The 17,158-nt window shown below is 41.4% G+C and overlaps 1 protein-coding gene across 1 annotated transcript in view; it reads left to right on the plus strand.

Annotated features, from left to right (window-relative positions):
- Positions 1-14,731, plus strand: part of DFNA5 (deafness, autosomal dominant 5) — a 21,886-nt gene extending 7,155 nt beyond the window's left edge. The window contains exons 3-9 of the mRNA XM_009325729.1: positions 3,725-3,896; positions 4,888-5,008; positions 9,474-9,662; positions 11,656-11,783; positions 11,896-12,082; positions 13,616-13,689; positions 14,501-14,731. Coding sequence (XP_009324004.1) covers positions 3,725-3,896; positions 4,888-5,008; positions 9,474-9,662; positions 11,656-11,783; positions 11,896-12,082; positions 13,616-13,689; positions 14,501-14,731 — 1,102 coding nt within the window. The remainder of the gene's footprint in view (positions 1-3,724; positions 3,897-4,887; positions 5,009-9,473; positions 9,663-11,655; positions 11,784-11,895; positions 12,083-13,615; positions 13,690-14,500) is intronic.
- Positions 14,732-17,158: the final 2,427 nt, after the last annotated feature.

The raw sequence follows: 17,158 nt of genomic DNA on the forward strand, positions 1-17,158 counted from the left end.
CATTGCCCTGCAATACTTTAAGCCCTGCTCTGATTGCCAAACTTCAACCCTGTTGCATTTTGCTCTTGTTAGCTATTTTCAATGATAATTTAGATAAGCTGGGTATTTGCTTACCTCATGTTGTGTCCCGTTTGAGTCGCTGAGAAGGGCAGAATGTTTTGCCTTCCACAGGCCGTGCCCCAGTGATAACCTGTGATGTGCCCACACACAACCCTAGAGTCTAAGGGGTTTTATGATAGAAACTTCAGTGCCAGAAGTCTAGAGGAGAGCATTTGACTGCGCTGTCCTAAAAGAAAAGGTATTTGCAGCTGTTGGTAGGGGTTATGTGTTTTAAAGCTCTGAATTTGGTACTCGTTAAACTTAGTGGGAAGAGGAAAGCATTTCTGCTGGCTTTACAGTTGAACACATCCCACTGAAGTCACTTGAACCTTGGGGCTGAGGCAGTGGCCGTCTCTGCCACACAATGCAGCTCTGTGCAGAGGACCCCAAGTTACCTCCAAGACACGGTGCCTGCGGCAGTGCTGCATCAAGGGACCAAAGCAGGTAGCTCTGTGCCCCCATGGTGTTAGTGTTGCTGCACAGCCTCCAGTGCTGTGGCAGCTCATCCAGCGCTGCCTCAGAAATTTCTTCGCTGCGCCTCATTGCAAGTTTACCTACGTCTTCTGACTCTTTCGCTCTGCCACTCTGCTATTAGTTCTGCATCTGAACCTCAAAGCCAGGAGCATGAGGGGGGTCTGAGCCAGTCCCACCTAAGGCAGAATACTGTAGAAGTAGATGGAAGAAAAAGTCTCGAATTACTTTGGTCATTCATTTGTATAGAGTTAAATCATATTCTGTATGCTTCTTATGTTAACACTCATTAAGAAACAGCAAATCTCTATTTAATCTGTATTTTCTACATTTGATTGTTTTGTTTCTTTTGCTCTAACTTTTGGGGATATCCAGTGAGTTTGTCATCCTCTAAAGAAGGCAAAAAATACATCATATGAAAGGAAATGACAAATTGCTTTTGTGCTTCTTCATTGTATTTCTTCCCCTGTGGCTTCTTAGGTCGAATGTTAAAATTGCAAGTTCTTAGTGCCTTAATTTGTGTTTTCAAGATGCTTAGGACACCTTTTCAAAATCATAAATCATTATTGTGAAGTATGATAGGCTTGGTGGTCTGTTATTGTGATAACTAATAGTTCTGGTTTGGCAGACCCTTCTAAGAGCAGCGGTGTTTGTGATTGCTTGACATTTCTTCAATTTTTGCTTAATCCAAAGATTCATTGCATTCCAAGCATAAAGCATGGCTTTGCACTAAAAGAAAAGAAGTTATATTAATAATCTCAGGAATGTTTGGGGGTGCTTTTCTAGTGGCTGCTGCATTGCTTCAGAGGTATTTTCTTGCCCTTGTTTAAACAATCAACTTCAATGTTTTCAGACAGTTCATTCCAACTGATTGAACTTTCATATAAGCATGTAACTCTCCAAAGATCAAAAATTGCCTCAGGATATTTTTAATTTAATAAAGAACCAAGCTGACTTTAGACTTATACAGACTGCATAAATCCAAAACTCCAGAATCTAATAGATCAAAAACTTTTTAATTAAAAGTGGAGATATCTCGATTTAAATAAAGTAGAGTCAGACATGTCTTTCTGTCATATTTTTTGGGAATTGCCATTTAGCCCTATGAATAGCCATTTACAGTAAAAGGGAGGAGAAAAGACTGAATAAGTTGAGCCAGGGATAGCAATCTTTTAATCTTCCAACTGTCTTGCTAGAGTTATCTGTTCATAGAAAATACGACATCTCATCTGAGGACCTCCAGAGGGTATTTTGCAAAAGTATAATTTAATGGACACATTTTAATCAATCAAGTACAGTTAAGAAGCTGCTTTAACTGTTACCAGAAAGACTGTTAACACCCCAGAAGACAGGGTACTGAATTTTGTCATCTTTTCTTAGAAAATAATCCTCTCTTGTTGTTTCTGGGCATTCACTTTCTTAACTCATTCTAAGACGTACCTAACTATAGATATAACTCCAGCAGCATTTAAACACACACTGAATTATGTTGTGGAGTAGGGATGACTCATTAAGTTGGAGGCATGGGCTAGAGATTTGAGGTCCCTCCCACAGTTAATTATTCTTTTGACTGTAACAGTCCCGGTCATTAACTGTAAATTGTGAGGTTATACAGATGACTAACACAGGAGTTTATAGCGAGTGATTTTTTTAAGTAATCTTTTCCAATCCCAAAATCCATGATATCCTTTCTGTCTTTTCTCGTCCAGTCCTTTGAAGTACTTGGTTGGTGCTGATCCCGCTCAGCCAGTTCAGGGTTTAAGTGAACACTGAAACAGATCCATAGCAAGCTGTGAGGGTTGACATTGAGGTGTTGCTCTCTCATCCCTCAAGGAGAAATTCTGGTGACTCAGAATTTGGAGTAAGAACTTAAAAATTTGGCAGCAGCATGCCAGGGCGCTCCTTTGCCTGCACATGGGCCTTCAGAGGCTAAACCAGCATCCCTAGTGGTGGTTGCCTCAAGCTGTCCTAGTCCAGGGTGAGTCTGGACATCAGCACTTGAGTGCAAAGGAGCCCACGTCACCTCCCCTGTCAAGAAGCAACTGATGGCACATCTGCAGCAGGTAGAAGGACGTACAAAGACAGGGGTTGACAGGAATGAATGGTGACAAGGAGATAAACGAGACTGAGTTTGGCCAGACAGGGCTGGAAAGCGGTAACAATGAACTGTGAGAAGGAGGGGAGACTAAGGCTGGGAGCCATGGGCAGCTGGTGTCATCTGAGGGTAGAAGATAGCAGAGAACTGAAGTGGGATGGGTGAGCTGGCTGGCTGTGGGACAAAGCTGAGATGAATGAGAAGGAGAGGGAAGAAATGGGACTTGATTTGGTCAGGTAAGAGAGAGGAAACCTAGAACTATTGTAAGGAAAGGTGGGGTTTGATTACAAAGGGAGAAACTAACCAGACCGGAAGATTGCTTGCTATGTATTTCCTAACTTCCACTAGCTTGACTGCAACTTCACTTCACTCTTTCTAAGCAGAGCTTTGTGTTGTGTGGATAATACTATTGTATTACATGCTTATTATGTATTATGCTATTATACATATTTTCATTGTGTGTGTGCACGCATAACGTATGCAGTAGTGTGCTAGGCTGCAAGGAGGTCATAATATGGACCATGCGCACAGGTCTTTTGTTCGTACTCCCTGGTAACTTTTTTGGTTGAAATAATTCTTTCGAGTAAAGACTGCAGGATGCGACCCATTGACTTACTGAGGCTGTTTGTGCTAACATGAGACTCTGAAGAGAATGGTTAGTCGGCATCCCCTGCCATGGGCAAGTTAATGTCAGTGTGAATTCACAGTAGCGGAGGATTCAATCCAGTGTCCACGAGCCTGGCTGGTTGTTTTCATATTACACTGGAAGCTTAAAGTTGTCTTTAGTTCTCCCTTGCTTTTTTTGCTTAGAAAGTAGCCAGACAACTGCCATTTTTGCTCAGAGTAAGGAATCAAGAATTCAGTTTGTGTGTTGGGACTTACTGTGTAATACAGATATTTACTGCTACCAAATAACAAAAGAGAACATAATAATTTTGAGGAGACTGCTCATACAGAAACCATTGTTGTTTATACAATAAAAGCTTCTACAAGCAATTAAGAAAACGTTTTTTCTCAGTTCTGGTATTTCTGTTGTTAATGGTGTCTTTTCTTTTTCAGAACAATAAATCTGAACAGTAGTTTACTGCAACAAGTAATAGAAAGAAAACGTGAAGTGCTGTGCATCTTGAGAGAAAAGATAATAACAACTCAGAAGTGTACAATATCTGAACATATCCAGACAGAAGAAAAAATCAGTGGTGTGATGGGGTGCAGTACAAAAACAGTAAAGGTAAAAGTTGTTAAAAATCTGCAAGGAATAGAACATTTGCAGATTATCGGAGAAGAAATTATGATTTCTCCAAATAGACTTCAGATTATTTTTCATGCTTCCTTAACGTATTGAACTCACTGCACTGCTTAGTTGTGAAACTTCAGAAAGGTAAAATGTTTTTTCCATTGCAAAAAATGCCATCTTGTAGCATGAGCCTGGAATCTGGTTTCCATCAATACTGTCAAATTGTGATTCAGTTTCTATGTAGATTCCTGCCTACAGCAGAACATAAACCAAACATAAAACAATTCAGTGAAAGTTGAAGAGCAAAAAGCATTGCTGAAACAAATTTATTTGGAAAGCCAAGTAATTGTTCATCAAAAATGTTTGCAGTGTCTACTGAGTTTTAATATTTATTGACAAGCTATTTGTTTTCGATCGTGGGAGTAGAGATTACCTGCATTATGAGGATATCTGAAAAATTGCCTATGAATTGAGAAGGAATTACCAAAGTCAAAACATATGCTCATTCATTGTAAGGTTTTTTTTTTTAAAGCTGCAGATGAATCACTTCTGTGTACAGGGCGTCACCAGTAGCAGAAATCTGGGAGTTGCCGTTCAACAACCCTCTGTGCAAGTGCCATCTTCCTGGTACCAGTCTCCAGCTGGGCAAAAAGGGTGTCAGGATAGAAGAGGGCAGGGCAGGATACTGAAGTGGGTGCCCATTTCCTAGTGACACAGTGTTTCATGTGTGGCAAGAGCTGCACCTGGAGCTCAGCTTTGTACTAGGACAGGGTAGCTAAGAGTTTGAGAGCCGCTCTTGGCATTGTGCTTCTACCTCGCTGCTCATCTTGTTCCTTTCATAGATGTCGAATGTAACATGTGCTCTAGTTAGACATCATGGAGAATAAAGCACATTCTTTCTCTGTATTTTTTCCCCTTAATTAATTCTGTGTTTAAGCTACGCAATAGCTGAATCGGATAAATGGTGAATAAATCTGTCCTCTAGGTTTCAGTGAGTGAAAATGGAAGTATGATGAAGGATTCTAGTGTGATCCTTGAAATTCCTCCTGCAACCACTATTGCCTACGGTGTAATTGAACTGTTTATAAAGCAGAGTGGCCAGTTCGGTAAGTATAAAGCTGGTTTTCTGTGGCACGCAGTTCAACTGTGGACAGAGCTGTCTGTTGGGCAATGATTTTTGCATTTCCCTGTGTATGAAGGTGATGATGCTGTATGGTCTCCATTGCCTTGATAGTTATTTGTGCTGTGAAATGCTGCTCTTCTGATTTAGTAATGCTTTTTCACTTGTTTGCATAAATCATAAACTCAGAATAATTTAGGTTTCAGGAGACCACAGGGGGTCAGCTAGCTCAAGCCCCAGCTCAAGGCAGGGCCAACTTCTGGAGTTTGATCTAAGTTCAGAGTTAGATCAGATTGCTTGTATCCTTGTCTATTCAAATTTTGAATATCTCCAGAGACAGAGATTCCATCACCCCTCTGGGCAGCCTGTTCTCATGTTTAACCACCATCATGGTGAACTTCTTTCTTTCTTCATATCTAATGAGAATTTCCCTTTCTATAACTTCTGTCTCTTGCCTTTTGTCCTGTTGTCATACAGAAGAGTCTGGCTCTGTCTTCTCTCCATGCTTCCATTGGGTGGCTATAGAGAGCAATAAGGTTCTCCCTTAGTGATATTTTTTTCCAAGCTGGACAAACCCAGTCTCTCGGCCTCTTCTCATACATGACATTCTCCAGCCCCCAGCGATCTTGGTTGCTGTTTGCTAAATTGCTCCAGTATGTGAATGTCTGTCTTGTACTGGGGAGTCCAAAACTGGACCCAGCACTCTGAATGCAGTCTCGCAAATTGAACAATCACCTTCATCAATCTGCTAGCTACGCTCTTGCCAGTACAGCCCAGTATGCAGCAAATTTCAATAGCTGCAAGGGCACGCTGCTGATCCTCTTGAATTTGTTGGCCAGGTCTTTTTCTGCAATTTTGCTTCTAGCTAGCTGGCCGTCAGCCCGTGATGTTGCCTTCACCTATTGGCAGGGAGAGTGAACTGAATATAAATCAATGATCAACCAGGAATGTTTGGACAACAGTCATGCTAAGAAAAGAATTACTCATAAAGTATAGGACTGGAATTTAAACTTCGCTGTCTATTTTACACTTTCATATATAGGTTGTTCTCAGAATGGTTGCAGAAATGTCCTTGTATGTTTTCTGGTCGTGCTTTACTTATTTCAGGTCGCATACTTTCAGGTGTCAAGTTAAAAAAAAAAAAAAAAAAGTTGAAATTGTCTCTGAGGGGAGTAGTAACTCTGCTCTGCAGAATCACCTGGTTTTTTCTTTCTTGTCTATCCTCAGTTAAACTCCCCGACCTAAAGGAGGTTTCAGGGGGTGTTATGCAAGAAGGAAGGAAATCAGATGGACTGTGTAGGACTGGAAGTTGGAAAGGACTGATGTGGAGAGAAACAGGAGATACGTTGAAGAAATAATTGAAGTGCAGTTGAGATTTGAATCCAGGATGCACTTTATTTGGATAAGAAATGCAGAAGATACTCTCCATCATTCTCCTTCAACTGACTTCTAATATTAAGGAAGTCTGTAGGTTCAGGAATATAAGTAAATACCATGTAACCTGTAAAAAAATTTCTGAAATGTGGGATTGCTCTGACATAGGCTGAACACAGAGAAATACCAGAGGGCATTGACTTCATGGGCGTAATAGAACTGTAATTCAGAGTAATCAGGTGCAATTAAGGCTATCTGACTACATAGGTATATAGCTGATAGCCTACTTAAGTGATTTCTAGATGGAAATTCCTCTGTCCTATTAGCTGGCAATACATGGGTCTTGTTAATGATCCGTATTTCTCTGCTCTTTTTCCACCTCTGCTTCTTTTTCCACTTTTTTTTCACTTTCCATATTTAATGTTATGTCTTTTAGTTTGTAAAACCAGCAGAGCTTCTTTCATGTTTTATCTCAAACAACTTATGTCTTGCCTCTTTTTTTTCATTTGTGCTATCTTCCCTTGCCTGACTGTCACTGAGAAGGTAAAGTGGAGGAACTAACAACAAAATTAGGGATTTGCCAGCAAGAATAAGTACGGTGGAGCCTAACCTTCAACTTCTTAATGTCTGAGTAGTGATAGTTTCTGTTTATGGAAATAAAAATAGCCTTTGAAGTTAAATCCAGAGACTAATGTAGTCCTTTCACATGAGACTGAAAGTCACCGGTAGCTGGTGTAATATAATGGGATTCTCTTCACAGATGATTACAGAATAAGGTGCATGTAAGGGGTTTTGTTTGTTTGTTTGTTTGTTTTTCTTTGCGGTTGGTAGTGCTTGAGTTATTCTATAAGGAAGATTGGTATATAAACTTCCTTTAAAATGTTCTGGCTAATGTGACTGGACATGCTTGGACATTTTTACAAATAAATAAAAAAAGAAAGAAAAAAAGGTCTAATCCTTTTCTGATCCCTTTACCATAATGTTTTCCTGTAATCATTATGTTTGATTTCTACAGGCTAATTTTCCACTACATGTAAAAGCTGTACCTGTAAAGGCTTTGCAGTTTTGCGTCTCTAAAGTTTCACTGCAAGTCCTCTTGTTCTTGCTTTACAAAACAGGAGGTATAGTAGCACCCGGCTGATTTGCTTTGTTTTGTTCATTGCTATATATGTGTGACTTGCTTCCTCTTAAATGTCTGTAAATTAAACAGCCCTAATCTTTTCAGCTTCTCCCTGCAAAGGAGTCTCTTTGCCTTTGATTGCTTTCATTGATCATCTCTGGTTTTCTTCCATTTTTGTTAATGTTTCTGAATAACTAACAAGATCTAACTGCACTACTGGAGGTTTGTCATTGATGGATGTAACAGAATTCAATAGGCAAAATATCACAGTATTATATATATTCTTTCATTCACTTATTTTTTCTTCTGGGTTTTTTTTTTATGAGTATGACAAAATTAATGAGATACAAAATTAATTAACAGTCCTATTAATACAAAACTTTCAGAGTCCTGTATTTTCCTCTGAATCGAGTCCTTTTACAAGATTTAACAGCAGGATCTGTATCTGTTAAAACTTTTCACATGATGCTGTGTATTGATGTCCCTTATTAGCATCGCTCTGCCTTAGAAGGGCAGGTAGTTTATTAGCACTATCTTCCTTCTTCAGGGTTCGCGTGAAAGCCTTGTTATTATCAGTCAAAGTAACATGAGCATGTTGGCCTTATGGTGCCTTAGCTGCTGTCCGGAGTCTTGTTGCTTTGGGAAGTTCTTTAATTTGAGTTAATTGCTTTCTGCTCCTCGGTAGCTCGCTCTTCTCTGTGAAGGGTTATGCAGGCATAAAGGTCTCTGTCATCTTTCTTTCTCTGTGGCAGAGATTTCTTTGTCTGCTCTCCCTTTGAAAAAGCTTTTTGCTGATGGAGTGCTCTCCATGCTTTCTCATCTGCTTTGAATGTCCTTAATTTGGTGAGACAGACTCTTACAACTGGAGGAAGGTTATATTTAGGTTTTGTGCCTGGTACATGTGAGCACTGTGCTTGATTAGTTCCTTTCTTTTTTCCCTTTGCTGTCAGGTATTGCTTTAAAATTGAGTTCCTCTTGCTAGCCTGCCTGCATTCGCCTCAGGCCTGCTGCAGAGTGCCAGGGGTACAGTTTCAAATCTTGCATTTGAGCAAATAAAAGATGATCAAAATAATACATAGGGCTTTGATTATATTCTGCATCTTTGGGGCACAATATTGGACACATGAGCACAGAACTTGGTATTCCAGATTTCTCAGCATAAGTCTTACAAAGGTTCCCTGGGTACCTTCCAGGAGTCCCTTAGCTTCATCAAGTTGGGGGCATTGGGGTGGCAAGAAATCTGCAGTCCTGTTTGGGTGGGGTAGGCCAGTGCTCGTCGTGAAGACAAGGCAGAAAGGGTAATCCAGCCAGGGTGCGTTATTTTTCTTCGTGAAGTTATTTCAAAGACAGAGTATATTGCGGAGTGATTCTGTTAGTGAACATGCCTGGGTGAAGTCCTTTCGAGGCTCTGAAAAGCCCCCTATTTTCCACTCATCTGGAGAACTTGAGGATGGACCTGTGGCTTGGCTCAGAAAGAGGAGTCTATCAGTGCCATGACCAGAAGTTCTGTGAGTGACTCTCAGAGTTCTTAGGAATCTCAGAAAATGCTTTCATGTGTTTCCATCATGAGTGGTTCCTGCAGCCCTCCTTACAGCACATCTCTTAATTGGTAGAAAATGTGAAGAATTCATACCTGCATCTCTTGTATGCAGCATTCAGGTTTACGGTGTCAGAAGTTTTCACGTTATTTGCTGTCTGCATTACTTCAATTTGCAGGAGTTGGTGTCACATTTTGTAGTTGGTAGCTGCACCACAGGACCTTTGTCTGTGCAAACATCAGGGCTGCAGTAATGCTCGATAATTCACATACATAGCAACCACTGACATTCTTCCCATCTAGAAGAGATGAGACATGGAGAAATCGCATGCGAGAACACTACATAATATAAGCTAGCATCTCATTTGGTAACTGCTTGTGTATTTTATTAATTTTTTTAAATTGAATTTCTAATTACAGAATTCTGTCTGCTAGATGAACAGCAAGGAGGTTTTGAAAAAGAAAGCACAGAAGGCTCAACTTATCCCCATTCAGCACTATTCAGAGATGCTTTATTTCTCTACCAGCCAGATGCTGTTGATAATGAGATGTACTCTGGGGCTAAAAACCGCATTCCCAGTGATGCTTCTTTAAGTGTATTGAAACAAGGTATTACCAGAAATGCTTTACATGATTACATTACAGTGAGTTAAGCAACATGACAGGAGGAAATAATCTCGTACAACAGTATGTAAGAAATTATGTTAGTTCATTTTAATAGGCCTTATCAGGAGCTCTTGGGGGAATGCACTGAAAGAATAGAAAAATTTACTTCTGCAATAGGTATATGCAGTGGACTGTTCCCTAGGAACATCCTGAATCCCTTTGTCATAAGTACAATCTTACGAAATCAGGTTTTTATGCCAATTCTGTTACATTCCAGATAAGCTCTATAAGATTAGTGATGATTTATGTTTTCATTCAGAAAGGATCACTGAAAATATTTTTTCATGATTTGGAACATACTCTCAGTAAAGCTTCTCAGTTAAAGGTTATTTTAAGTCTCAAAAATTATGAAGACATCTCCCCCGGCTTCACTTAGACGCATTATTTTCTGAGCAGCTTTATAGAAGTCTTTGGTATCAACTAAGGCTGACAAAATTAAAATGTGATTTAAATGAAAGTTTGCAAATTGGTATAATGAGCCAGGCACAACCTGTTTATTGTAGGGATGTGGAAGGAAGGGGCAGGATTGTCACCAGAGGAATGAAAAAGGGAAAGACAAATCAAGGCCTCAGAACACACTTTACTTTTCATCAGTTCTTGGTAGAGTTCTTACAGCTGGTTCTAATGATGAACATCACTTTTGTTATCTCTAAATTTCACCCTTTGTTCATGGCTGTTCATTAGACTAACTGTGACCAAAATAGATATTTGTTGTCCTGAAATGAATTCTGTCATTCTTGAATGTAGACTTGTTTGAAAGGAATAACTCTGTCTCCATGTGTATATAAAAAAAACACTTATTTGTGAAAGAATGGCATGTCACTCTTTTTGTTTTTTGTTTTAGCTTGACATACCTTTGTGCCTTTCTTGCTTAAAAGGCTTGGAGGTTTCTTTTAATTAATTAACCTGAACTGTCTCTTGGAAAAAAACTAAAAAAATTGTTTCCACTAAAGCAATTTAAAGTAGGTTTCCTCTTCTGTTATTTGTATAGATAGTCATATGATTGCGTCAGGTACAAAAAATATCTGCCTGTGGCTGGGCCTTTTTTTTTCCCCCCGCAGTTAAGTAATTTTTAGATATAAAAGGCATCTTTAAAGAGAGCGTGTTTCTTGACCGGAGTGACATGAAGGGAAATTTCTTTTAAACAAGGTTAAGAATGCTTGCATGCCTGTATTTTTGGAATGCGGAAAAACACATTCCAACCTTCCGGTTGGCATTTACTTGAAAACTTCTTTTCTTTTAGCAAAGTGGTAATTTAATGTCATAAAACATTTTCATTTTGTGTCATAGTTGAATTGTGGGGAAAGGAATGCAGTGAACTCTCTTGTGCTTCTGTTGTATGTATTGTAATGGATTCAATATTTGAATCCAGAAGAGATTTTTGTCCTGATTTTTGTAATAATAATTAGGTCAGGGGTGAAAGGTTGTAATTCTTTGATGCACCTGATGAAATATGAGGACAATAACAATTTAGAATCTCAATAGGAACTTGTAATTCTGTGTGTGGACTCATACCATTGACTTTGTAATTTATATTAACCCACAGATTAAGAAGTAAAGTTATGAGCAGAACTCTTCATTCTGCCTTATAAATGAACATTCTCTGGAGATGAACTTTCAAGTGAGAAACTTAATATATGGTTAGTTCAGTTAACATTAAAATACTGACTTCTGAAATATTAAAAATGCTGAACACCAAATGTTGATCCTTGGTAGCTGTTCTTTCTTAGGATTTTCATTGATGCTTCGTTGGCTCATTAGGGAAATACAATCAGATGTGTTCCAGCCTTGCATTATAACTTGTGCTGATGGAAATCAGGATGTCAAGATGTGGTGATAAATGAGCTTATGAAACACATAGCAAAAATGTTAACTGTTTTTACTGGCATTTGTGTAGAAATACTTAGTTTTACTTTTTACTGCTTTCTTGGGAAAGATCTGTCATGGTTGAAGACTCAGTTCCAGCCCTTTGTGAAGCTGCCGGAAGACAAGCAAAGAGCTTTATATAAAACCCTTTGTGAACTCTTGCTCCATGAAGAAATGGTAGCTGCCCTGGAGGACCTGGTAAGATGAAGAAACTTCTGCTTGCTTCATAAAAGTAATTTCAGAATAGAGCTAGCATTCTCTTTTGCTTGAACTTTTCTTCTTTCTCTTTTACTTATTCTTTTGCTTCCAGTTAGATGATATCTGTACAGGAGACAAGCCAGATCTGAAGGAGTTAAAACCTGCACAACAACAAGACCTCCTTGGCTTCTTGCAGCTCTTAGGGTGCAGCTTACAGAGTGAGCTGTTGTTGCAGAAATACCAGCCTCAGGATGAAGAACTCTTATCGGCTGCTCACCTCCTCATCAGTGCCATCTCTGGTATGCTGTGAATGAAGAGCCCTTTTTTTTTTTTTATTTTACTTTTGGAAGGTCCATCTGTGTTAAAGCATTTATGGCTCTTCTTGAGCAGTTGGTGAGCTAAGTGAACATAATTTGTTCTGTTCCTTTTTATGAGTTTGGTATACCGTGCTTAGCATTCCTGGCTGTGAATTAAATTCAGCCCTCAATCACTGGCAGATTTTGCTTGTAAAATACACATTCCCCCAAGATTGCTCAACTCTACTTTTCTGCTGAGTGTGGGCACTTCCAGTTTGGCAAGCTAATTTCTGTTCTTATTGCATACCAGAGTTCTTCCCGCCTAAATGCTGAGAATTACAAATTAGGTGTTGTCTTCTGTGTAACAGCATATATTGTTGAGGTGCAAACTATATTTAAAAAAAAAAGAATTTAACGTAGAGACACTGCAATTAGAGGGTTGTTTTGCAGCTGCTGAAGAAGGAGATTAAACATAAATGTCAAACAAATGCCATCCTCTCAATCTAGCTGGCACCACAGTGTTAATTAAAAGCTACCTGCAAAGTCCAAGACAGACTTTCCTGGCTTTTTCTCCTCTCTCTCATATGTAAAGAACTTCGTGACATTAAGATAACGAAGGGAAGTCCAGTGTGGTATTAGTTAGACGTGGCATCATGCAGCAAAATGTCAGCGTGCATCCATATACGCACAGTACCCAGGTAGGAAAGCTTAACTCATTTGTGGAGACAGAAAAGAAATAGAGAACAGAAACCTGCTGATGTGGTAACACTTGTCACATGCTATTAACAGCAGGGCGCAGTTAATTGAGTGTGTTGCATTATCACCTGGCTTTGGACATAATGTCTGCTGCTAAAGTCCAGGCGTAAATGTAGCTGGATCAAGAATCAAAACCTGGGTTATGCCTGTTGCTTCTATTAGGAATTACAGCCTTTGAGTTACAGAGTTGAAGGGCACCACAGGGATCATTTAGTCCGTCTGCCTGCCCCAAGGCAGTCTCAGCTATGTCATTCCTCTCAAATTGTGTTTTTGCTGAAGTCAGCATCTCGTATAGATTTTGAGAGCGGAGGTTCTTGTTTTATTCGAGGCCCAAATCATTCGTCCAGCCTGCAGACTCGGAGTGAAACACTGGGGAGATACTTAGGGAGTAGACAAGAACAATGGGGAGGAAATCCCCTTTCCTACGAGCTGCCTTTTCTCAAGGGCAGGGATAGTCAGTGTGGGGCTTGTACCCATCGCCCATCCCATTTTATTCTGCACACTGGGAAGTAGGCAGGAAAGGGCTGGATCAGCCCCTTCCAAACATCCAACAGAGCACTTGTGACAACTGTCCTCAGCATTGAATCACTTTAGTCTCCAGCATCCATTCCACAAGGTGCTGTACCTGCAGGTGGGCCTCAAAAATGCAACTCATCTGTCTTTGCTCAGCAGGAGAACCCCGTAACAGAGCTCACTGCTAAGAAAGTCCCCTTTCCAGCGAGCCAGCCTTGTGCAGTGTTCAGTGGAAACAACCTTTCCCTTTTAATGTTTCCTTCACAGAGCTGCCTGATTACACTCTTGTCCTGCTGCGTGCCTGCTGTGATCTTCAGGTTGTTCCCGCGTTGTGTTGTTTGGTGAGTAATCAAAATGTGACTGTGTAGCACGCGGGCCCCAGCAGCAGTAATGACTCTGTTCTCTGCCTTACTGTGTTTCTCACCCAATAAAGAAGATGTCAAGCTCCAGTGCGAATTTCAGCTGTAGGCATTGCTGAGGCAAGGTCAGAGTCTGACACTGGCAAACAGTGCAGGTAATTTACTGCAGGTGGATACCTAACTTCTAAAACGTTTCTGTATTTGGGAGATTCCATGGGCTGTGAGCAAAAGAAAAGTGTCACTTAAGCTCGAATTTTAATTTACTAATAGTCTCACTAGCCCATTTTAAAGTCTCAGTAACAGTACTCACCTGCCCTTGAGAAACAGAAATTTCACTTTGATAGCAGCAGTGCTTGGGCCTTGGCAAATTCTGAAGTTCCAAAACTCAGAACTCGTTCATTAAAACTGCTGAAGGAATGGGGCGGGGCTGCCATTCCCTATGAACTTTTTTTAAGCTTGCTGACAAAAATAATAGTAAAAACCTTTAAATATGTGGGGCAAGGGGAATGCTACTGTTTGCTCAGAGTAAGAGTGAGAGTTAAGTGTGATCGGCAGTGAGAGAAGTTGGAGTGGGGAGATGTTTCTCCTTAAAGGGTGCCATAGAGCTTTGGTTCTGGATGAGCGCATCGTACTTGTCAAGGCTAATAGCAAAGGGAATTTTGCCCTTTTGCCACTGCCTGGTAGGCTCTCTGGTGGTTTTGTAAGAAGGAACTGAGCTATGCGATGGCAGGAACAGCACTGCTTGGAAAACCTTTTTAATGTCTCTGTCTTTTGCGCTCTCTCATAAATACAGCCTAACATCGCTTCAGCTGATGGCACCTTGGCGCTGAGCAGTCCTTTGGTGGCTACTCTCACTGACAGAGGAAGATTTGATGTCGTGCAAAGGCTGTTTGCTTCATCAAACATTACTTTGGAAATGACAGTGTCTTCTGTAAAAGCTGTAACTATGAAAGAACCTAGATTCTTCCCACTTGTTCTTTACGTTGCATTGTATGGATTTTATGCTTTAGGTGGGAATGTGTAGGAGCTTTGCTGAGTATCCAGTTACTGCTCTAGCCTGTTCGTTCTTCTGTAGCTCTGCAGTGTAGTGTTGGTGTGTTTGAGCTACCAGTAGAGCCACTCAGTGGAGTACTTACGGCAGTCCAGCCAGGGGTTACGGAGGTCGGGGTGGACTCGGCACGCCTGGGGTGAGCGCTCTGCGCTGCCATCAGGTGTGCTACTGCTCTGCAGTTTCACTAAGGTATGTCTGCAGTGGAAAATTCATAAATAAGGGATGAAGGGGAGGAAGCAAAAAAGACAAGCCTGGAACAGAAATTGAACGTAGCAGTAGAAGCCGAATTGCTTGCATTAATAGCGTGGGAGAAAACTGCAAAGTACAAACTGCTTTTTCTAAGCAAGCAAACAAGCAGGCTGCGGAAATCCAGGGTTCTGCAACGCAGTGAATGTTCTGCTCGTTTAAGACTTGATGTGCAGAATGCCTTCGCTCTGGAGCAAGTGGAATGGAGGGCTCTCAGAGACGTACTTGATTAGGTTTTCATTTATTAAGTGTAGTCTCGCTTTACGGATGTGAACTGCACACTGCAGGAAATAAAAAAACCTCTTTTTCAAAAACTAAGGCCACCTTAGGGATTTATGCCTCTGTACAGCATTTCTGTTTTCTAATAAGTTTTTACTCACCTTAGCAAGTTTCAGCTGTTTAAATTGCATTCTGGACTTTCTCTTTGAGATAGTGATGCCTTTTGGTGTGTGCACGTGAAGCATCCCTGCTGCACTCCACAAAAATGATCATTTTACCCGTATGACATTTTAAGTGCAGATGTTTTGCTTGTTTCTTTGGCTAACAGCAAAGTGTTAGTAAAGCATTTTGTGCTTTGAACTATTTTGCCTTTTTTTCATGGTAATTTTTTGTAATCATGTGAATGGGGCAGAAATGCAGTAGAGATCACAGTAAATACGGGCTTGCGAAGATGATGTTCCAGGTAGGTGGAATATCCGTGCTTTCACATAAGATTGTGAGATGGCTGACAGACAAACAAGCAGGCACCTGCGTGTTTGGGGGGGGCAGTGACCAGTAACCAGGCCCTGCAGCTTAGCTAGTGGGTAGGAGTCTTGGGTCCAGTTTTCTGCTCTGTTCCTGCATCGTCTTGAGCGGATTGTCTGAGAGGTCCTTAAAAACTCACGTCAGTTAAGCTTTCCCTGAGGAAGTGGACTGTGCAGAAAAGCACCGTGGTACCTTTCCATACCCTGGGGGCGCAGGATAGCCTTGCACGCTGAGCTGTTGGCATTTCCGTGTCTCATCTGTTAAATGAAGCTGATGGTGGTGCCTGAACCTTGCACTGGTGTACGTGGAAATGCCCTTTAGGAGGATGGAAGCATGTTGCTCTGCTTCTGGGAGTGATGCGTGTTTGTAAATGGGAAAGTCTTTTGCCAATCACTGCTCAAAAGTTGCCTCTGTAACTAATTTATCAAAACTTTCTATTAAATGTTATGTCAAAACAATAGAACAACTTATGACCTCATGCATGTAATTTCCATTGTTCTTTTTTGGGGGGGGGGGTTCCAGTCATTCCCTTGGCCTTGAAAGATGGTGCACACAGATGGCAAGTGGATATGTGGGCATCCACGTAGCGCCACTGTCCATGCGCTCTGATCTTCCTTGTAGAGTTTTGGTGTAAGCCTTATGTGCACCATATTGCATAACTGCTTTCAGGGTGTGCATGCTATGTCATATATGTAGGAGAGGGGATTCTGAGCGGGGAAAAACCCAACAAACCCTAGGTGTTCTATAGAAACATCATTAAAAAAAGAAAAGGTTTTGTTTGTTTCCTGCTGTTTTGCTTTCAGATGTAGATCAGCCTTTTGCTTCAGCTAAATCCACTGAACAGGTTCAGGCTGAGGAGTATAAAGGTTGCTGACAAAGCCAAGGGGAGGGCACCTGCGGGGCTGGCAGTGTTTGTGGCGCTGGGGAGCCTCAGCAGCTTCACAGCTTGACTGCCAGTGACTGCGGCCAAGGAGGATGAAGGCACCGTACTCTGTTAAAAGCCCCCCGCCTGCAACCCTTAGACAGATGGGAACTCGGGGAAATGTTGCGTGAGGCACCACCATTGCGGGCTGAGTTCATGTGCGATACCCCACCTCCTGTGCAGGCCGAGCAGCCCTGCCCTGCGCCTGAGGTGGGAGCAGGGCAGGGGGCAGGTGCCCAAAAAAGGAGGGGTCGCAGGGGCAGCAGCACCGGGGCCTCTGCTCAGGGGGACAGAGGCAGAAGTTGGGGCAGCCTCGGACTCGCACAACATGAGACACCTGGGCAAACAGTGGTGTGCCCCAGAGACCCCAGGCTTCCTGCCCGTCGTGAAGACTGCTTGGCTCTCTTGGCTCCTCGCCTCACCTGCTGCCATACTTTTAGGACTGATCAGTGTGTCTGCAGCAGCCATTGGCTGCGCTTCAGTCTTGG

Source organism: Pygoscelis adeliae, unplaced genomic scaffold (genome assembly GCF_000699105.1).
Source record: "Pygoscelis adeliae isolate BGI_AS28 unplaced genomic scaffold, ASM69910v1 Scaffold226, whole genome shotgun sequence".
In the NCBI taxonomy this organism is placed as follows: Eukaryota; Metazoa; Chordata; class Aves; order Sphenisciformes; family Spheniscidae; genus Pygoscelis; species Pygoscelis adeliae.